We start from the raw sequence: 15,130 nt of genomic DNA on the forward strand, positions 1-15,130 counted from the left end.
ATACAGTCACTTACTTACTGTCCTCTTGTTTTGCTTAGGTGGGGACCTAACGTGCAGCATACTGAGTGCATTAAAAGATGTTTTAGAAACCAAGGGATCACAGATGATAGTCCGCCACTGGTAAGTGCTCACACAGTACATTACTCATGGTGTGTCATGTGTTCTGTTCTGTTCTGTTCTGTCATGATCTGTTCAAGAGACCGGCAGTGCCACAAAAATAAGTGAAAAAGTAGACCCATACAAACAGTATATAAGTCTCTTGAGTCGAACATTGACATTTGAAGCTACTGTAATTTTGGCGCATAACATGCGTGTTATATGATAGAATTTGTTCTCTGGGCCCCTCCTGTGTGAGTTCTTCGTGCTATTTTCTTTCGCGTCAGTCAGCTTTGATTCATAAATTGACTTTTAGAACCCAGCTGAGGACGCCAGCAACTTGGTGGCAAGGTACAGTTTGCTTAGATACGCAGTCTTCCGCGACAGATGTAAAAAAAATATGGTGTGCCGTGTGCTGACATTTCGGTGCACGGTAAACTGTGAACTATGTAAACATAGTTATCTTGCAGTGTAAAGCCCCAAATTATCACAAATTATTATCACGTGATAATTCATATCAACGTGATGCCCCCTCGTTTTCAGGGCGTGAGCACACACTGGCCGAACTTGTGCGCTTAATACGCAGGTACATGTTATACATGGTACTTTTATTTTGAAGGTCTGAAGTTGGGTTGGTGCGTGTTATCTGCAGAGCGTGTTATCGACCGGAAATTACAGTACTTAAAAATACTATTCGAGTATCATGCTGCCAAACAGAAATGGAAAAGTTGTGATGCACAAAATAGCAAACAGATATGTCTTTGAACTTCGTTCATTGTTGGTTTCAGACTTCGTTCATTGTTGGTTTCAGAAAGGTGTTCCTGTTTTCAGCCTGAACTTCCTTTCCTGAACTTCTATGTTGTCTATTGATAGAACACCACCCATAAATGTTGGTCACGTTAAATGCTGCAGCACACATATATGACAGCACTGACGATGACTTTCTTGCACTGCTCATACAAGATTTATATGCAGCAGGATGATGCTAGATTGAGAGGAATCTAAAACTATCCTGGGGGTTGCAGTGCATTGGAATAGATAGCAGTCAGTCCCATTAGTAAATATGTTTGACAAGGCGAGCACTTACATCCACTGATATAACAAATCTGTATTTGAAATGCTGATATGATATGGAGAGGAAGGGGATGAGTCAGATAAGATGAAGATGTGGGGAGTGAATTAATCGGGTAATTCCTACAGTCGAGGGGGCGAACTGACTTCACCATCAGCGCTGCTTGTAGCAGTATGACACTGCATACACGTGCAGTTGCACCCTAGCGTGCATCATTGTACCATTAATTATTATGGCATTTGTGTTATTTGCGTGGATTTCCACTGCTGTCTGGAGTTGCACTCAAAAGTCTGTCTGCCTTTGCCTGTGTGCTTAAACTGCCCCTCTAAATCGACAACTTCAAATGAAATGGACAAACAAAGCAAATTGCCCTCCTGAACTTTGCAGTTTTCCAAAAATTGTTACAACATATCATGTTGTGGTAGCTGTCATACCGCTAAGCTCTTACGAAGTGCTATGCTGACCATTCCGTAGATAAGGTATTAAAGTTTATCTAATGTGGATAGGATAGGTTTTTCAACAAGCTGGGGAGCACACTTACATAGACGTAACATAACTGAGTACTGTTAAAGGATTTTGTATGTTGGCAGTAGAATAACCATGATGAAGCTACACACATATGAAATACACTGTTCATTGTCTACTCGAAAAGCATCTAAAGTCTACTGTACAAGCGTTTAATTTGTGGTCCTAATAATTGGCAAATTTGGCAGAGGGCACGTTTGGAGAATATTTTGCAGGACCTTAATTTCGCGATGCGTGTTTTCTGTGGTTGTATCATGGAGCTCATGCGGGTCGGAATGCTGGAGGTCTGTGGTTTTGCCAGGGCACAGGCAGTTGTCGATGCTTCTGCAACACCGCAGTGGAGCAGAACTTTTTGTACAAGAAGTCAAGCAGTGCCAGTGTAAGCTGAACTATAGTTTAAAGGAATAAGAATAGATCCAGCTGTTGCTGGCTATTTGCGTCTTGAGTCCATGCGCTGTTTGTAAGAAGGTTTCTGGACTGCTTTGGGCTTGAAAACTTGTGGAGCAGAAGACACTGACATGTCTACGTCCCAAGTAACAGCTGCAGCTGCTGTATGAGAAGGCCTCTGAATGACCAAACAATTCAAACTCTTGCCGGAGGTCCATGAAAGCTCGTATTTGTCCCCTGCAGGAGTAAATTATAAAAGGAGGACAAATAGGTTGTTACAAAGAGCTCTCTTGGCTGATATCATGATTCACCCTTCCGACGGGTCACCTGGAAACAAGTTGAAGGACCGCAAGGATTTTTGTTAGATTTCGGATTTTACCAGAATTCTTGAAAACTTGTTCAGGGGGAACTGTCATGAAAAATCGGGTTTAAAGGAGCATCGAAATGATCGGGACAAAATATGACGGCAGAAGTAGAAATTACGATTCTGAGCCCTGTGATACATATTCTCACAAAAAGTTTGAGCGTAGCGCGCAATCCTGGAGCGCGAGGGAGGTTTGAATCTCGCGGCAGAAATGCCCTCTCACTCGGCTGCGAGCTGCTGACGTCATATGGCCGCGCCGTCTTTTTCTTTCTTTTTTGCGATTTCTCCGGCGTCGCGGCGCCGGAAAGCCGACCGAGCAGGGACCGTTGTTGATCATCGGACATCGTGGAGAGGACAGGTGATGAACTGAACACTCTTTAGGCGACACGTTTACTCTTCTTGACGAAACGTTTTATGGAGTTGGAGCCTAAGTTCCGCCAGCTTCGATTTCGCCAGACGAATGTACCGGAGGCTGGTAAGTGATGCTGCTAAGTGTGAACGAACATTCGGATTGAAATATAGTGCTTCTTCTTGGTTACAAATGCATAGTCATGATGACGCGGCACAGTGACCAGTGTTTTCACTTGAAGAGGTCGTCGACCATCATGACTTCTCCGTGTTGTGGCCAACACTATGGGCTCTGAACCGCATGGACACTGGCATCCCTGAGGCGAATGAGCGGACCGATGAACGCATAGCTGTGTAACATTGCGCTTACCATATCTTACTGATAGGGGTGTGCGAATCCGAATATTTTAAGTCGAATCGAATATTGAATCGAATGGGGGAAAAAATTCCGAATACCGAATCGAATATCGAATATTCGTGCCAAATTTACAATATGTGGCTTTCGCACTAAAAGTTTCCATTTGGTAGCCCATGGCTTTAGTGTAATTTTTCTGGCATTAACTGTCACGAGAGAGACATGCAGTTCTTCTGTTTAAAGCCTCCTACTCTGTAATTTTACATGAGAGTGCTTTCCAGGTGAGCCTACACTTACTGGAGTGCTGGAGTGGTTACCTTCATTTCAAAATTTTCTGTCAGGCAGTAGCATGTTACATGGATGAGGCTGTAATTGCTTCAGACAACCACAGGCCATTTGTGAAACAAACGAATTGGCATCCTGCCTCAGCTTTGCCATGAACACCCTTTAGTTCCTTTGCACTCGCCCTAAGAAGTTGCACTACTGAAATTTTAGACGTAAAGAACATCTTTAAGACACCCTTCTTGTTTGTGGGCTGTAGTCATTATTGGAGAGTCCTAACTTTTTAAAGGCAACCTCGCAGACATCAAATCAAAGTCCCTCGTCGGCACCACTAAACTGCACGTGGGAGGGGCGCCACCCCTTCCACAGACGATGTCTACAAAACTAACTTTGGATAACGTTATCTCAAACTAAACACCATCCCGCCTGTGTTGGTCCTGCAGCAAGGGCAATTTCGTAAAGCAGGCTTCACCTCATGCACGGAAGCATCAGGTGAAGCCCACTTTCGGGTTGCGTCGTTCATATTCGTGGAAAAGTCGAATATTCTAAAATTCGAATATTGGATATTCGATGCGCGAATCGGATAGTTCGAGCGTTTGATATTCGATTCGAATTCGAGAACTCGAATATTCGCACACCCCTACTTACTGATACCAGGAGCGCAACATCTCCACAAGCACAACAACATGGATACCAAAATAAAGTCAGTAGAGTTCATCTGCTAGTGATCTGTGGGAAACCCCAAAACACATGGCCAAATAAGCATTTTCTTTTTTGAATGGTCATAAGCAGCATACAACAATGGCACATGGAATAAATCTCCAGTTGACAGGTATGTATTTAGTCGTATCATATATATGCTGCACACACAGGCACAATACTGTTCATTAATGACACCTCAGCACAGTCGGAACATAAACCACAACCGTGTACGATTCACCTCAACCTGGGCCGTCACGGCAACACAGAGGCCTAGCCACACCTTTTACACTGCCCGCAGTCGTCTTGTTTTATACAAAACGTACGAGACAAATCATGTAAGAACGCAAGTGAATGTCAAACGCAAATAAATAACAACAGCGTCTCAGTTGGTAAGTCGCCACGATTCCGGAGCTAGCAGACGATTCTAGCGGGGAGCGGACGCTTCCGGCAGCCAATGAAGTGTTCGGACGCCTGACGTCACCACACGCCAGACTCGGCTTGCGGGAGACTGTCGCCGCGGAGCGCATTCTTGCAAAGTAATTTTCTCAAGAAATTTGTGCTTTTCGAAGGAAATATTTTGCGTGACAGTTTATGAAGGTAGTGTGTTCATATCAAGTGGTGAAAAAATATGTGTTCCAAATGAATTCCATGCTCCTTTAACCCGAAAACGAAGAACCTTACATATACCATATGTTTCTGTGAACAATGTCCGGCGAACGAGGTGTCTGTCACGTACAATGTGGTGAATGTGGTGTTGGACATGTACGATGGTCACATACACAGGGTTGGTTGGCAATGTCCAGCAGATGACCGGCAACCCTTTGTTGCCGCATATGGAAGGGGGATGATCGTCTAGGATAACCTTGTTCCTTTGTTCCCCCCTCTTGTAGGGAGCCTTGCCGTTGCTTCCCCTTTTACGAGCGCCCTTGGGTGACATATATATATTGTAAATAAACGTGGATTCAAGAGTCAGTCTACGAAAAGGACAGGCGTGTCGCTGTCTATTACTGGTCAGCACTGGTGCCAAGTCTGATTAACCCACATTACAGGGATAAGTCCCCTGAAGTTCCCTACAAATGCAACTCATATGTGGAACACAGAATACCTGAACGGCACACAGAACAGCAGCAGTCTGACACTGGCGCGAAACTAGCAATTTTATGGCTGTAGGCATGTTGCTCAAACTTGAGGTGAGAAATCTATGAAAACAGAAGTTAAAAGTTACATCATTGACTAGGTGTGATCTGTGCCCGCATGTGCAGTTCAAATCTTGTTTGAGTAGTATGTTACGAGTTACATGAATATTAAAATATATGTAAAACCAGCAGCTACAAGAAAAATGAAAACATTAACACAGTAGACCAGCATCTTTTGTAAAGAGAAAGTACCGCAGACAGAAATTTACAGCTAACTTGGTAGAAACTCAGTGGAAAGTAACTGCGCCTTGAGTAGTACAAGTTGCAGGCCAAATGTAATTCATTTATACATACAGGTACTCATTTGTGAAAGTGTTCGGATACTGTAGTTAATTATCCTAACAGTAATTAATTTCTGTAACTTTATGAGCAAATTAGAATGGTGCAAGCGAGCTGTACAGTAGAAAAGGGTAACATTTCTTTGAGTTTGAAGAACGCACAAGACGATGAGGACAACACAAGTCTTGTGTGTTCCTAAAACTCAAGGAAAGCAGTGATAATCAGTGATGGGCAAAGTACAGCTTGGTACCAAAGTTTACGGAACACAGGGGAGTCACGTTTCCTCATTGGAGCAACACCCTAGCTGCACACTGATGTGGACACGCATACTGAGAGGTGAATAAAACAGCCAGTCACACGTTTCTTACTAGACCCCTTCCTGATATCTAGGAGGGGGCCACTTCGATGAAGAAATACGCGAGTGCCGTGTTCATGAGCTTTTGTCCCAAGCCGTACCAGGAAAAGTACTTCAAGTAAAGTATCAAGTGCTTGCAAAAAATATGTACATTAGATACAGTAAAAAGTCCTGCCGGTGCTATATACTTTTAAGTAAAGTATTAAGTAGTGAGAAATGTACTTGAAGTACTTATTAAGTGTCCTCAAATACAACATGCTGTTTTCATGCCACGCTTTTAGCTCTTTACGGAGACTAACATACACATACATATGTTCAAATGAAACCTCTCAGACAAGCCCCATGTGGACGCTATATGCATGAGCAAACAACGCAGAAGAGCATGTTGAGACATGTCAGCTTATTGGCTCCGATAGGATTGCGAACTGGCTAAAATAGCTCGAGGCGCCGTGCTGTGAACACCACGATGAACACAGTTGTGGCTGGTCGGATGCAGTGTCGCCTGTCGAGCAGTGAGCTAGCAAGGCTCACAGAAGGATACGTGAAGTACTTCAACGAAAAGTACAGCAAAAAGTACTTAAACTAAAGTAGAAAGTATTGTTTAGCAGGATTACTTGAAGCAAAGTAAAAGTACTCCCAAACGTAGTTTAAGTACCACTTAAGTTGCGAGTGCTTCAAGTACTGCCCATCACTGCAAATAATTAATGCTACTGCCTTTTAACAAGTGCCAACTGCTTCATTTTGTGTTACAATGCCATCACACAGCTCATAATGGTGTGTGTGTTTCGCTGATGTTAGGCCCGTCCTGCAAGCACTAATGAATGGTACTGTTGGGGACACGGTTAGCTAAAATCGCCTGTCAGTACTTCGCCGTCCCGTACTGCATCGGTTGCGCTTGAAAGTGTTGTGCCAATATTGTATTTGAAGCTGGACCATGTGCTGCACGTGTTTATTGTTCAAAAGAGATAGTCTTGCAACACCTGGAGATTTGAGATGAGATAAACCACGGAGCGCTGATTTTAGACAACCGTGTCCCCTACAGTACATACCAGAACATGCTGGTACGTCTCATGATGGTATTGAAGTCCTACTGACGCTTGATTGATGCACTGAGACACTTGACAGTGAGTTTAGATGGCTTACTGATTTTAGATATTTGTCAAACATTTGTCTCTTCTAAGTCTATGGAAGAATAAAGAGTCGACATACAGGGCGTTTTTTTTTTTAGTCTTTGCAGAATTAAAAAAAAAGCTATGAGAGCAGCATAGATGTTGCTTTTGCAGTTGAATTCTATGGCCAGGTGGACATCCTCTCGAAGAAAGTGTGCAACTACAAGATGACTAATTACCTAAAATTCATTAATTAACTTTTGAATTAGGGGATTTCGGGCAAAAGCGAGATAGCAGATTGAGAGACTATCCTAGTTGCAACCCATTTCATGTTTAACAAATATTGAAACATGCACTTGTGTTAAAATATCCATCCCCGGTATTTTGATATGCAAATGAGCTAAAACCGAAACAGCGGCGACAGGGAACGCAGGGAGTACAGCGTTCATTTCACGTCAGAGGGCCACGTGATTTGGTGTGGTGGAGATGATTGGAGTAGGTGCCGCTCAGCTGGCCAGATAAACCGCTTTCCGGCCCAGATAAGCCTCCATTGGCGAGGGTGATGCGTTCCTCATGCGCGCTTTTTTGGTTTCGGCTCATTTGCATACCAAAATTCAGCGATGGATATTTCACAGCACGCGCTCCTTTCTTGATTTTTAAAAGATCGAGTGGATCGAGTGGATCAATAAGGGTCCCGTCCCGTTCTGTTATCTCGCTTTTGCCCGAAATTCCCTAATTAAAGAGTTAATTAATGAATTTCAGGTAATTTGTCATCTTGTAGTTACATAATCTATTCCAGATGATATTTGCCTGGCCCTAGATCTGAACTGCAAAAATGACATCTATGCTTTTTATAAAAATTCTGTAAAGGCTAAAAAAAGAAAAGAAAAAAAAAAAAACACCCTGTATATTACAATAGGTGTAGTAGGTAAGAGCATGTGTTTTGGTTAGGACCTGTGCTGCTATAATTTTTGTTTTCATGCTGGCATTCTGTTGCCCAAAAGGATGCTTTTGCAGCCTGTGTGGCAAGCTCTGTGTTACTTAAACCATGCATTTTGGTGCATAATTTTTATGTTTCAGATTGGAGGCATTGAACTGGACTTGTCTCATCTGTACCACACAGTGCAGAGCTTTGGTGGCATTCAACAAGTCATAGAAAAAAAGAAGTGGCAAAGGGTAGCTGATGCCATGCACATTCCTCGGGCTGTAAGTTCGCATTTCTTTCTCGTGGTTCACGGCAATAATTTGAGCACTTAAAGGAACTGTAAAGAGAGATACCGCATCACTGTTTTTAAGTACCACCATGTAGGACTTGGCTCTGTGATGGTATGAACAAGCCATTATTACATTTTCGTTCTTCATACTTTGCATATTAATGAATTTCAAAGATTGATAGCCCACCTCGATCACAGTGTCCACAGATGTCCACCACGGCAAACCGTTGGAGGCAAGGTTTGATTTGTGGGCTGGTACCACGTGACAGTGAACTGCTACGTAACACATTAGCGACAAACTACTAATTACCATTAAACCTGTCTTGAAGAATTACGGCAGCTTTTGAGCAGTTCGGTTTAACTCTTCCCTTAGCGCGGCAAAAATGGCCATTTTTGGGTGGTTTGACAAATATGTTTTTTGTGGCTGACAGTATCACTTCAAAATATGTTGCTATATAGGACAATGTAGTCAAATGAATGCCCCATCAAATGATGTATGTTTCAGAAGCTATGTATGTATTTTCAAAATTAATTTTGAAACTCAAATAAATCTGTGCAGATAGCAGAAACCTCATGAGATACACCTATATCTTGAACAAAAATATCAACCTACAAGTTTCAAAATATACACAATGTCGCTAATTTTTTCAGAAATAATATCTCCAAATATCAAGAAGTTAGTTGTGGAAAATACCATCAACGCCCATGTTGCTCATGTAACTGAGTGCCAAAGTTCATTGCAGGAGTAAAACAGAAATGAACATAATAATTTTTGCAGAAAACATTAGTTTCATGCTCAACTTCCCTGTTCTTGTACCACATTTTGCTCTTTCATCGCTTTTCTATTCCTCCCAGTTAGTTTTGAGGCAGGAAGAACAGCAATAGTGCAAGTTATACATATCCACACATTCAGGACAAAAATCTGATTATCTAGCAACGGGCGGTAACATTTGCCACCCAGCATAAAACCTGCAACAACATCTGTGCCTTGTTGGCCTCTCTTTTGCGTCGTCTGCAACCCCCATAATTCATTTTCCCGACGTGATTGGAGGGACTAGAAGGTGAAAGCAATGAAAGTCGCTTTTCTGTCGCTGCTATGTGCAAAGCCTCGCATCTAGCCGGTTCCAACGGACACCTGGTGCACGTTTTACTGTTCTGGTATGTGCCGACCATGCATCTTTGACGACCAGCGTTTTTTTGTTTCACTAAACTACGTTTCACATAATTTCAGTTGACTAGCGTAGTTGTGTGCATTCTCAATAGATGGTGTACGGGTCGCGTCATTGTTGGTAGATCAGGGAGTCCACATGTTTCGCTTGGTGCAGCAATCTTCGAAATTCAGGTGCTTAAAAAAGTGGAATCTACAGTGGTGCCTTAAGGTACCCAAGAATGTTGTCTTAGTAACATTAAATGTGTGAATGATACACATTATGGCAGGCAGGTAGGGAAGTTCCTGAGGTTAGTCGATGGCGAGAAACATTTGGCTGGCAAATGTTTGAGATTTTATCAGAGTAAAAAGATGCATGTCTCTGGTTCTGGCCTAGTTGCCCTCAAGTTCAGCTCTTCCACTAAAATTCCATTCCACTCCCATATATCTCCCCTGTAAAGTTACTTCACTAAGATAAAGAATTGTCTAATAAACACCATTTATGTAGGCACAAGACCGTGTCTCCAAAGTGGATGATGCCTACTGCAAGTATGTACTTCCCTATGACCTCCTCTCTATGGAAGAAAAAGAGCGTATCGAAGCAGAAGTACTGGCAGACTACGAGAAGCAGTTGAACAGGGAGAATGCCTCAGATCAGCAAGCGGATGACGACGACGATGATGAATTCACCAATGAATGTGTTACCAAGGTATGGATCGCTTTGTCCGGGTCAGGGTTTAAAACCCTGGAACCAGCTTCTTATGGCACTCCTTCTGGGCTGCGAGTTCCCTGTCAGTTTCATTGCCTTTGCATGCTATACTCTGCAAGTCAGGAACAGGAACGTTTGTTGTGGATAAGTGGAGTGACATTGATGTAATGGAGCTGCGTCATTTCGTACATTCGTCGGGGACCATTCGGACACCATTGTATCGATTTTCTGAGCAGCAACAACCAAAAGAAACACAGGAAGTCTGCACCAAGCATCGTGTCCGGTGGGTTAGATGCCCCTGTGTTTCTTACTCACCTCTCTTCCTGCAATATTGTTCTTCGTCAAAAAGTAGAAAATATATCGAAGTAGAAATCTGAGTAGAAAGTAGATAGATGCAAAAGCCTCAGTTGGGGGCCGCCGATGTTTCGAACAAATACTAAAATACATAGCAGCGTCTCCCAACATGAGACTTTGACTGGTGCGGGTGCCGAGATGTACTGTGTGGGACACGGTTGTCTGAAATCTCCAGCTTGTGGCAGAGCAGTCCCCATTTGGCAATGTCACGCACGAAGGAACTGTACCAATACCGCCTCCGAGGGGAGGTCGCGCTCAACTGCTTTCACTAGCAGACGACTCCGAGTATCCGACGATTATCTCTCCCAACAGGTGACTGTGCATGGTTGCCCCTTCGTTGACTTAGTATTGGTATAGTTTCTTTGTGTGCGACACCACCGATAGATGTTGGCTCTGCCATGGGCTGGAGATTTAAGACAACTGTGTTCCACACAGTACATTACGGTACTTCTTACAGGTTGGCAAAGTTAACCCACGAACCGGTTGCTGATGGTCATAGTTATCACATGAAGTAATAAAATCCTAACTTGTTATTCTGTAGACTGCTAATCCATCATCACGTTGAGCAGTGCCTCAGAAAATGAAGTTTGAAAAGAGTGCTTCAACAATTCTTTCTTTTATGTAGCAAGTGCAAGAGCCTTGTACTTTGCACAAGCGTATCTTTGGTATGAGCACCTCTCTAATGCATATCACTAATGTAACTAGAAAAAAGTAACCCTAAAATGGCCACAATCTTTTGGTGCCCATGCCCTGCTAGCAGCAGCAGCAGCAGCAACAACAACAACAAAAAGTACTATTTTTTAAATGGGCCGGAACCACAAAGTGCTATACCACATCAAAAAAAAGTTTGCCGAAAACGTGCTCCACGAATGTGCGCATTCAGTCTAAGAGCTAATGAGACATTAGTATTTGTATTTGTTTTGCTTATTCTATGTGCGTTAAGGACCCCTTTTTAGCGTTCCCTTGTAGTCAGGGGGATAAAAGTATTAATTGCTTATTAAATAGGCTTGACTAATTGGATGATAGTTGTGACGCACAAATAGTCCTAAGGTTGTTGAAGGTTCTAGCATGCGATTTGGTCTGCGAATAGAAACTTAAATGGCAGTTATCAGTTACATTAACAGTAAACAATCAGCCGTGAAAAATCAAATATGAACCAGTAACATGAATGGGACGTTGAGGAAGTATGAGAATTAGAAAGCAGCAAAGCGTCAACATTGGAAAGCAATGGCACAGCGGAGGAGTTCACAGCCCACAGACTGGTAGCCACTAGACGTTGCTGTGATTGAGCAACATGGCGCTGCTCAGCGGTTGCTCCTTAAAGGAGCATGGAAGTGATCCCCAAAATATTTTTTTTTTTTCGTTGTGACGTCTTCTGCAACGAATAAAATGAGCTCCTGCGAAAGAATGATGAGTGCAGGTAACATACAGAGCACGCGCAAAGCTCTGTTCCGCACACCTTTAAAAAATCCTCTCCACATCCAAAGAGCGCATTGGCGAAGCAGAAGACGTCGTGACGTATCATGGGCTCCGGCACATGACCAGTGACGTCCAACGGCACAGCTTAAGCATGTATAAGCGGCGCGTGAGCCGAGAAGGAAAAGCGAAGAGAAAAGGCCCTGAGCAGTTTCTACATCACGTGTGGCTCGTGTGTCTTGTCCGTGACTGCTTTCTCCGACTGTCTTTTGTAAATTTTATTGCGCAGTGACAATACGCCGCAGAGCGAAAATATTTTGCATGGTGACTCCTTGTGGACAGCTTCACAGATGAAACAGGGTTTTGTTACATGTTAAATGTCACTTCCATGCTCCTTTAAAATGATCTACAGAGATCCCTTGCATACTGCAGAGTGATGTTATAAAATGTGCTATTAAAGTAATTCTGAGGAATAGGTAAACACTACTATGTGTGGGTGCCTGCAAATTCTAAGAAGCAATGATAATAGCAGTTGTTAAAAGCCAGGTCAGAGCAAGGTCGCCAGGCTAGCAAGGTCGGCAGGTCAGAGGTAGAGCACCTTGCTATAGGACGTGGCAGTGTGTCTGTGTTTTGTATAATGAGGTATCAACAGTGATTAACAATAGACGACTTGAGAAAATCCCAGAGTGCTTAGCGCCGCTTTGAACTGTGGGAGCTTACTAATACAAAAGAAAGGGGTGGCCTCCAAACTGTTTCGATTTCTCCCCTACCGGTCCATTGTCCACGACGTGTCAAGGTCAGCGAAAGCAAAACGTGAAGGATTATTCTTCGTTCCCCCACTCAGTAAGCGCCCAGCTGCACTGGGTGCAATGCAATGCAATGCAATGCGTGTGCAAGGAGCACTGGGATTTTCTGTAATCTTCTACTGCATGGCAGTATTAATACTGATAATATATCATGCATATGTAGCATAATAGCGTTTTCGTCATTTATTCGAAGGTGCAGCATTTTTCGGGCATTTTTTGGCATTTATATGTTTTGTGAAATTTGGAAATTTTTGGCATTGTAAAACTTTTGTGCCAAGAATAGGTGCCAAAAAATCGGCAGCTATAATCACCAGGCAGAGTTACACATGGAGGAGCTATTTCCCTACTGCGTCAAATGCAGCTAAATGATGAAATTGTGAAAGAAAACATACTTGCATATCAAACCATCAATCCCTGCTACAGATGATACGTCAAAATCAGGATTTTCTTTAACGTAGTCATCAAGAGCTTTCCTCTTGTGTCCCATTTCGCAGCCGCTGGAGAGACTGGCTTAGGGTTGCCTATCACTTGCACTGCCTATTGCACTGCCTATCCACTGATAAGTGTTAAAGGGGAATGTTTTTCCATAAACTAGAGGTTAGTGGCCCCACAGGGTGGAGGAAGAAACACAATCGGGAACCGGCATTTTCGGCATGTCGTACCATATGCAAGAATACAATTCGGAATTTTTCGGAACATGCTGAATTTGGAAAAAAATTTTCTTTGGGTGTTTATCGGCATTTTTCGGCAAATGTCGAAAACGCAGAGCTCAAATTATAATCTGAACATTAAAGTGCTGTTAATGTTGTTACTCTTGTGGGTCTTTGATGATACTTCTGAACACTCTGCACCAAGGTGCAGTGGGAGGCTCCACTTGAATATGGCAATGGCTGTCCATGCAGCAAATGGCTCCGTTTCTCAGTGGCTGAGTGAACAGATACAAGTATTTAAAAAATATGTCTCCATTTGCGATGGCTCTTGATCCCTTCTATACATCTTATTTTGTCACATTTGCATGAATTATGTGGCCGGAGAAATGATGTGAATTTCTTGAATGGAAAAGAAATGCACCAGAGCAACTCCTTAATCTCGTCGCAAACCACAATTTGTTATGTTGAGCAACAGTCTGAGATTTCCAGTTCAGTTCAGATGATACTGTACAGATGCTTGATCATACTAACAGTTTCCCCTGATTTGTGTCTGCTTTCTAACTGTTTTGTCCAGGGCCGATCCATGTCTTTGAGTGTGTTTTCGCGAATAGCGAGGAACACAATGTCCATGTGGTACAAGCAGGCTCCTTCACCTGAAGAGGTAGAGGTATGTGTTGTTTTCTGACTTTGTCATTGTTAAGACTATAGTTGAAATGAAACATGTCCTTTCAAACAGATGTTTATTAAGTGAATGAAATCTTGTGACTAGACGATAATGTGACGTGTGTGATACTTATGCGCATTCTTCTGACGATTGGTTGATCGTTGTATTTACAACAGTTATTTCGAAGCATGTGGAGAGCTGTGTTTTGGGGACACCTTTTTTTTTGTTGTGATTTTGCTTGAGCAAAATGAGTGACACACAGAGATCCCGCAGAGACGAGTGACGACGAGTGAGACGAGTGAGAAATGATTGACGTAATATGTCACACTTTGTTCAGCACTCACTTTTAGCATAATCATTTTATCTTGTAAATAGATTAATCACTTTTTACCATGGTTTAGTGCACAATAGCCTTAAGTTTGTTTAGTACATAGTTGCTTGTGTGCCATAAGAACTGTAATCATCATAATCAAAATAATGCAGTTTTCGTGAATAATAATTGCAGTGGTCAACACCTAAGCGAATTGGTCAGTAGCACTAAGATTGCCTCCATGATATATATATAAAAAAATGCCTCGAAACTTAGTAACTGGGTTCCTCTACAGGAATAGCCATTTGAAATACACGTAACACGAGCAATAGAACAATGTTGTGTGACTCATACAGTGTGAACACGAACATATGGTGAGCGTTGCATTTGAAAATTATTTATGGTGGCGAGCTCATGGATCTACGTATTTATTTATTATGCTTATCAGCTAGGGTGTAAGTATTTCCACTTTACCCTTAATACTTGTAGAGGGTGTAAGCCTTACCTTATGATCTGTCTGCCTTTTGTGCAGAAAGACTACTGGAACTTGGTAACTGAACAGAAGAGACATGTTGTCAGCCATGCTGGGAACATTGACAGCAGTGTACATGGCAGTGGCTTTCCAACAAATCGGCTCATGCCCTTTTCAAAGTGAGTATATTGTATTGCAGCATATTATGTTGAGTTCACTTCCATTGTCGTGCTATATTTGGGTGTGCTTAGCAGCCAGCTTTTATTCCGGAGATATTTTCTCGATAAACTTGGTCTCCTGGATGCATTAACTCTGCCT

The 15,130-nt window shown here is 42.6% G+C and overlaps 1 protein-coding gene across 1 annotated transcript in view; it reads left to right on the forward strand.

The window, feature by feature from the left end:
• Positions 1–15,130, forward strand: part of LOC135378241 (protein Jumonji-like) — a 60,260-nt gene that overhangs the window by 19,845 nt on the left and 25,285 nt on the right. The window contains exons 7-11 of the mRNA XM_064611204.1: positions 39–120; positions 8,151–8,276; positions 9,940–10,140; positions 13,941–14,033; positions 14,873–14,991. Of these exons, the coding sequence (XP_064467274.1) occupies positions 39–120; positions 8,151–8,276; positions 9,940–10,140; positions 13,941–14,033; positions 14,873–14,991 (621 nt within the window). The remainder of the gene's footprint in view (positions 1–38; positions 121–8,150; positions 8,277–9,939; positions 10,141–13,940; positions 14,034–14,872; positions 14,992–15,130) is intronic.

This window comes from Ornithodoros turicata, chromosome 1 (genome assembly GCF_037126465.1).
Source record: "Ornithodoros turicata isolate Travis chromosome 1, ASM3712646v1, whole genome shotgun sequence".
Taxonomy (NCBI): Eukaryota; Metazoa; Arthropoda; class Arachnida; order Ixodida; family Argasidae; genus Ornithodoros; species Ornithodoros turicata.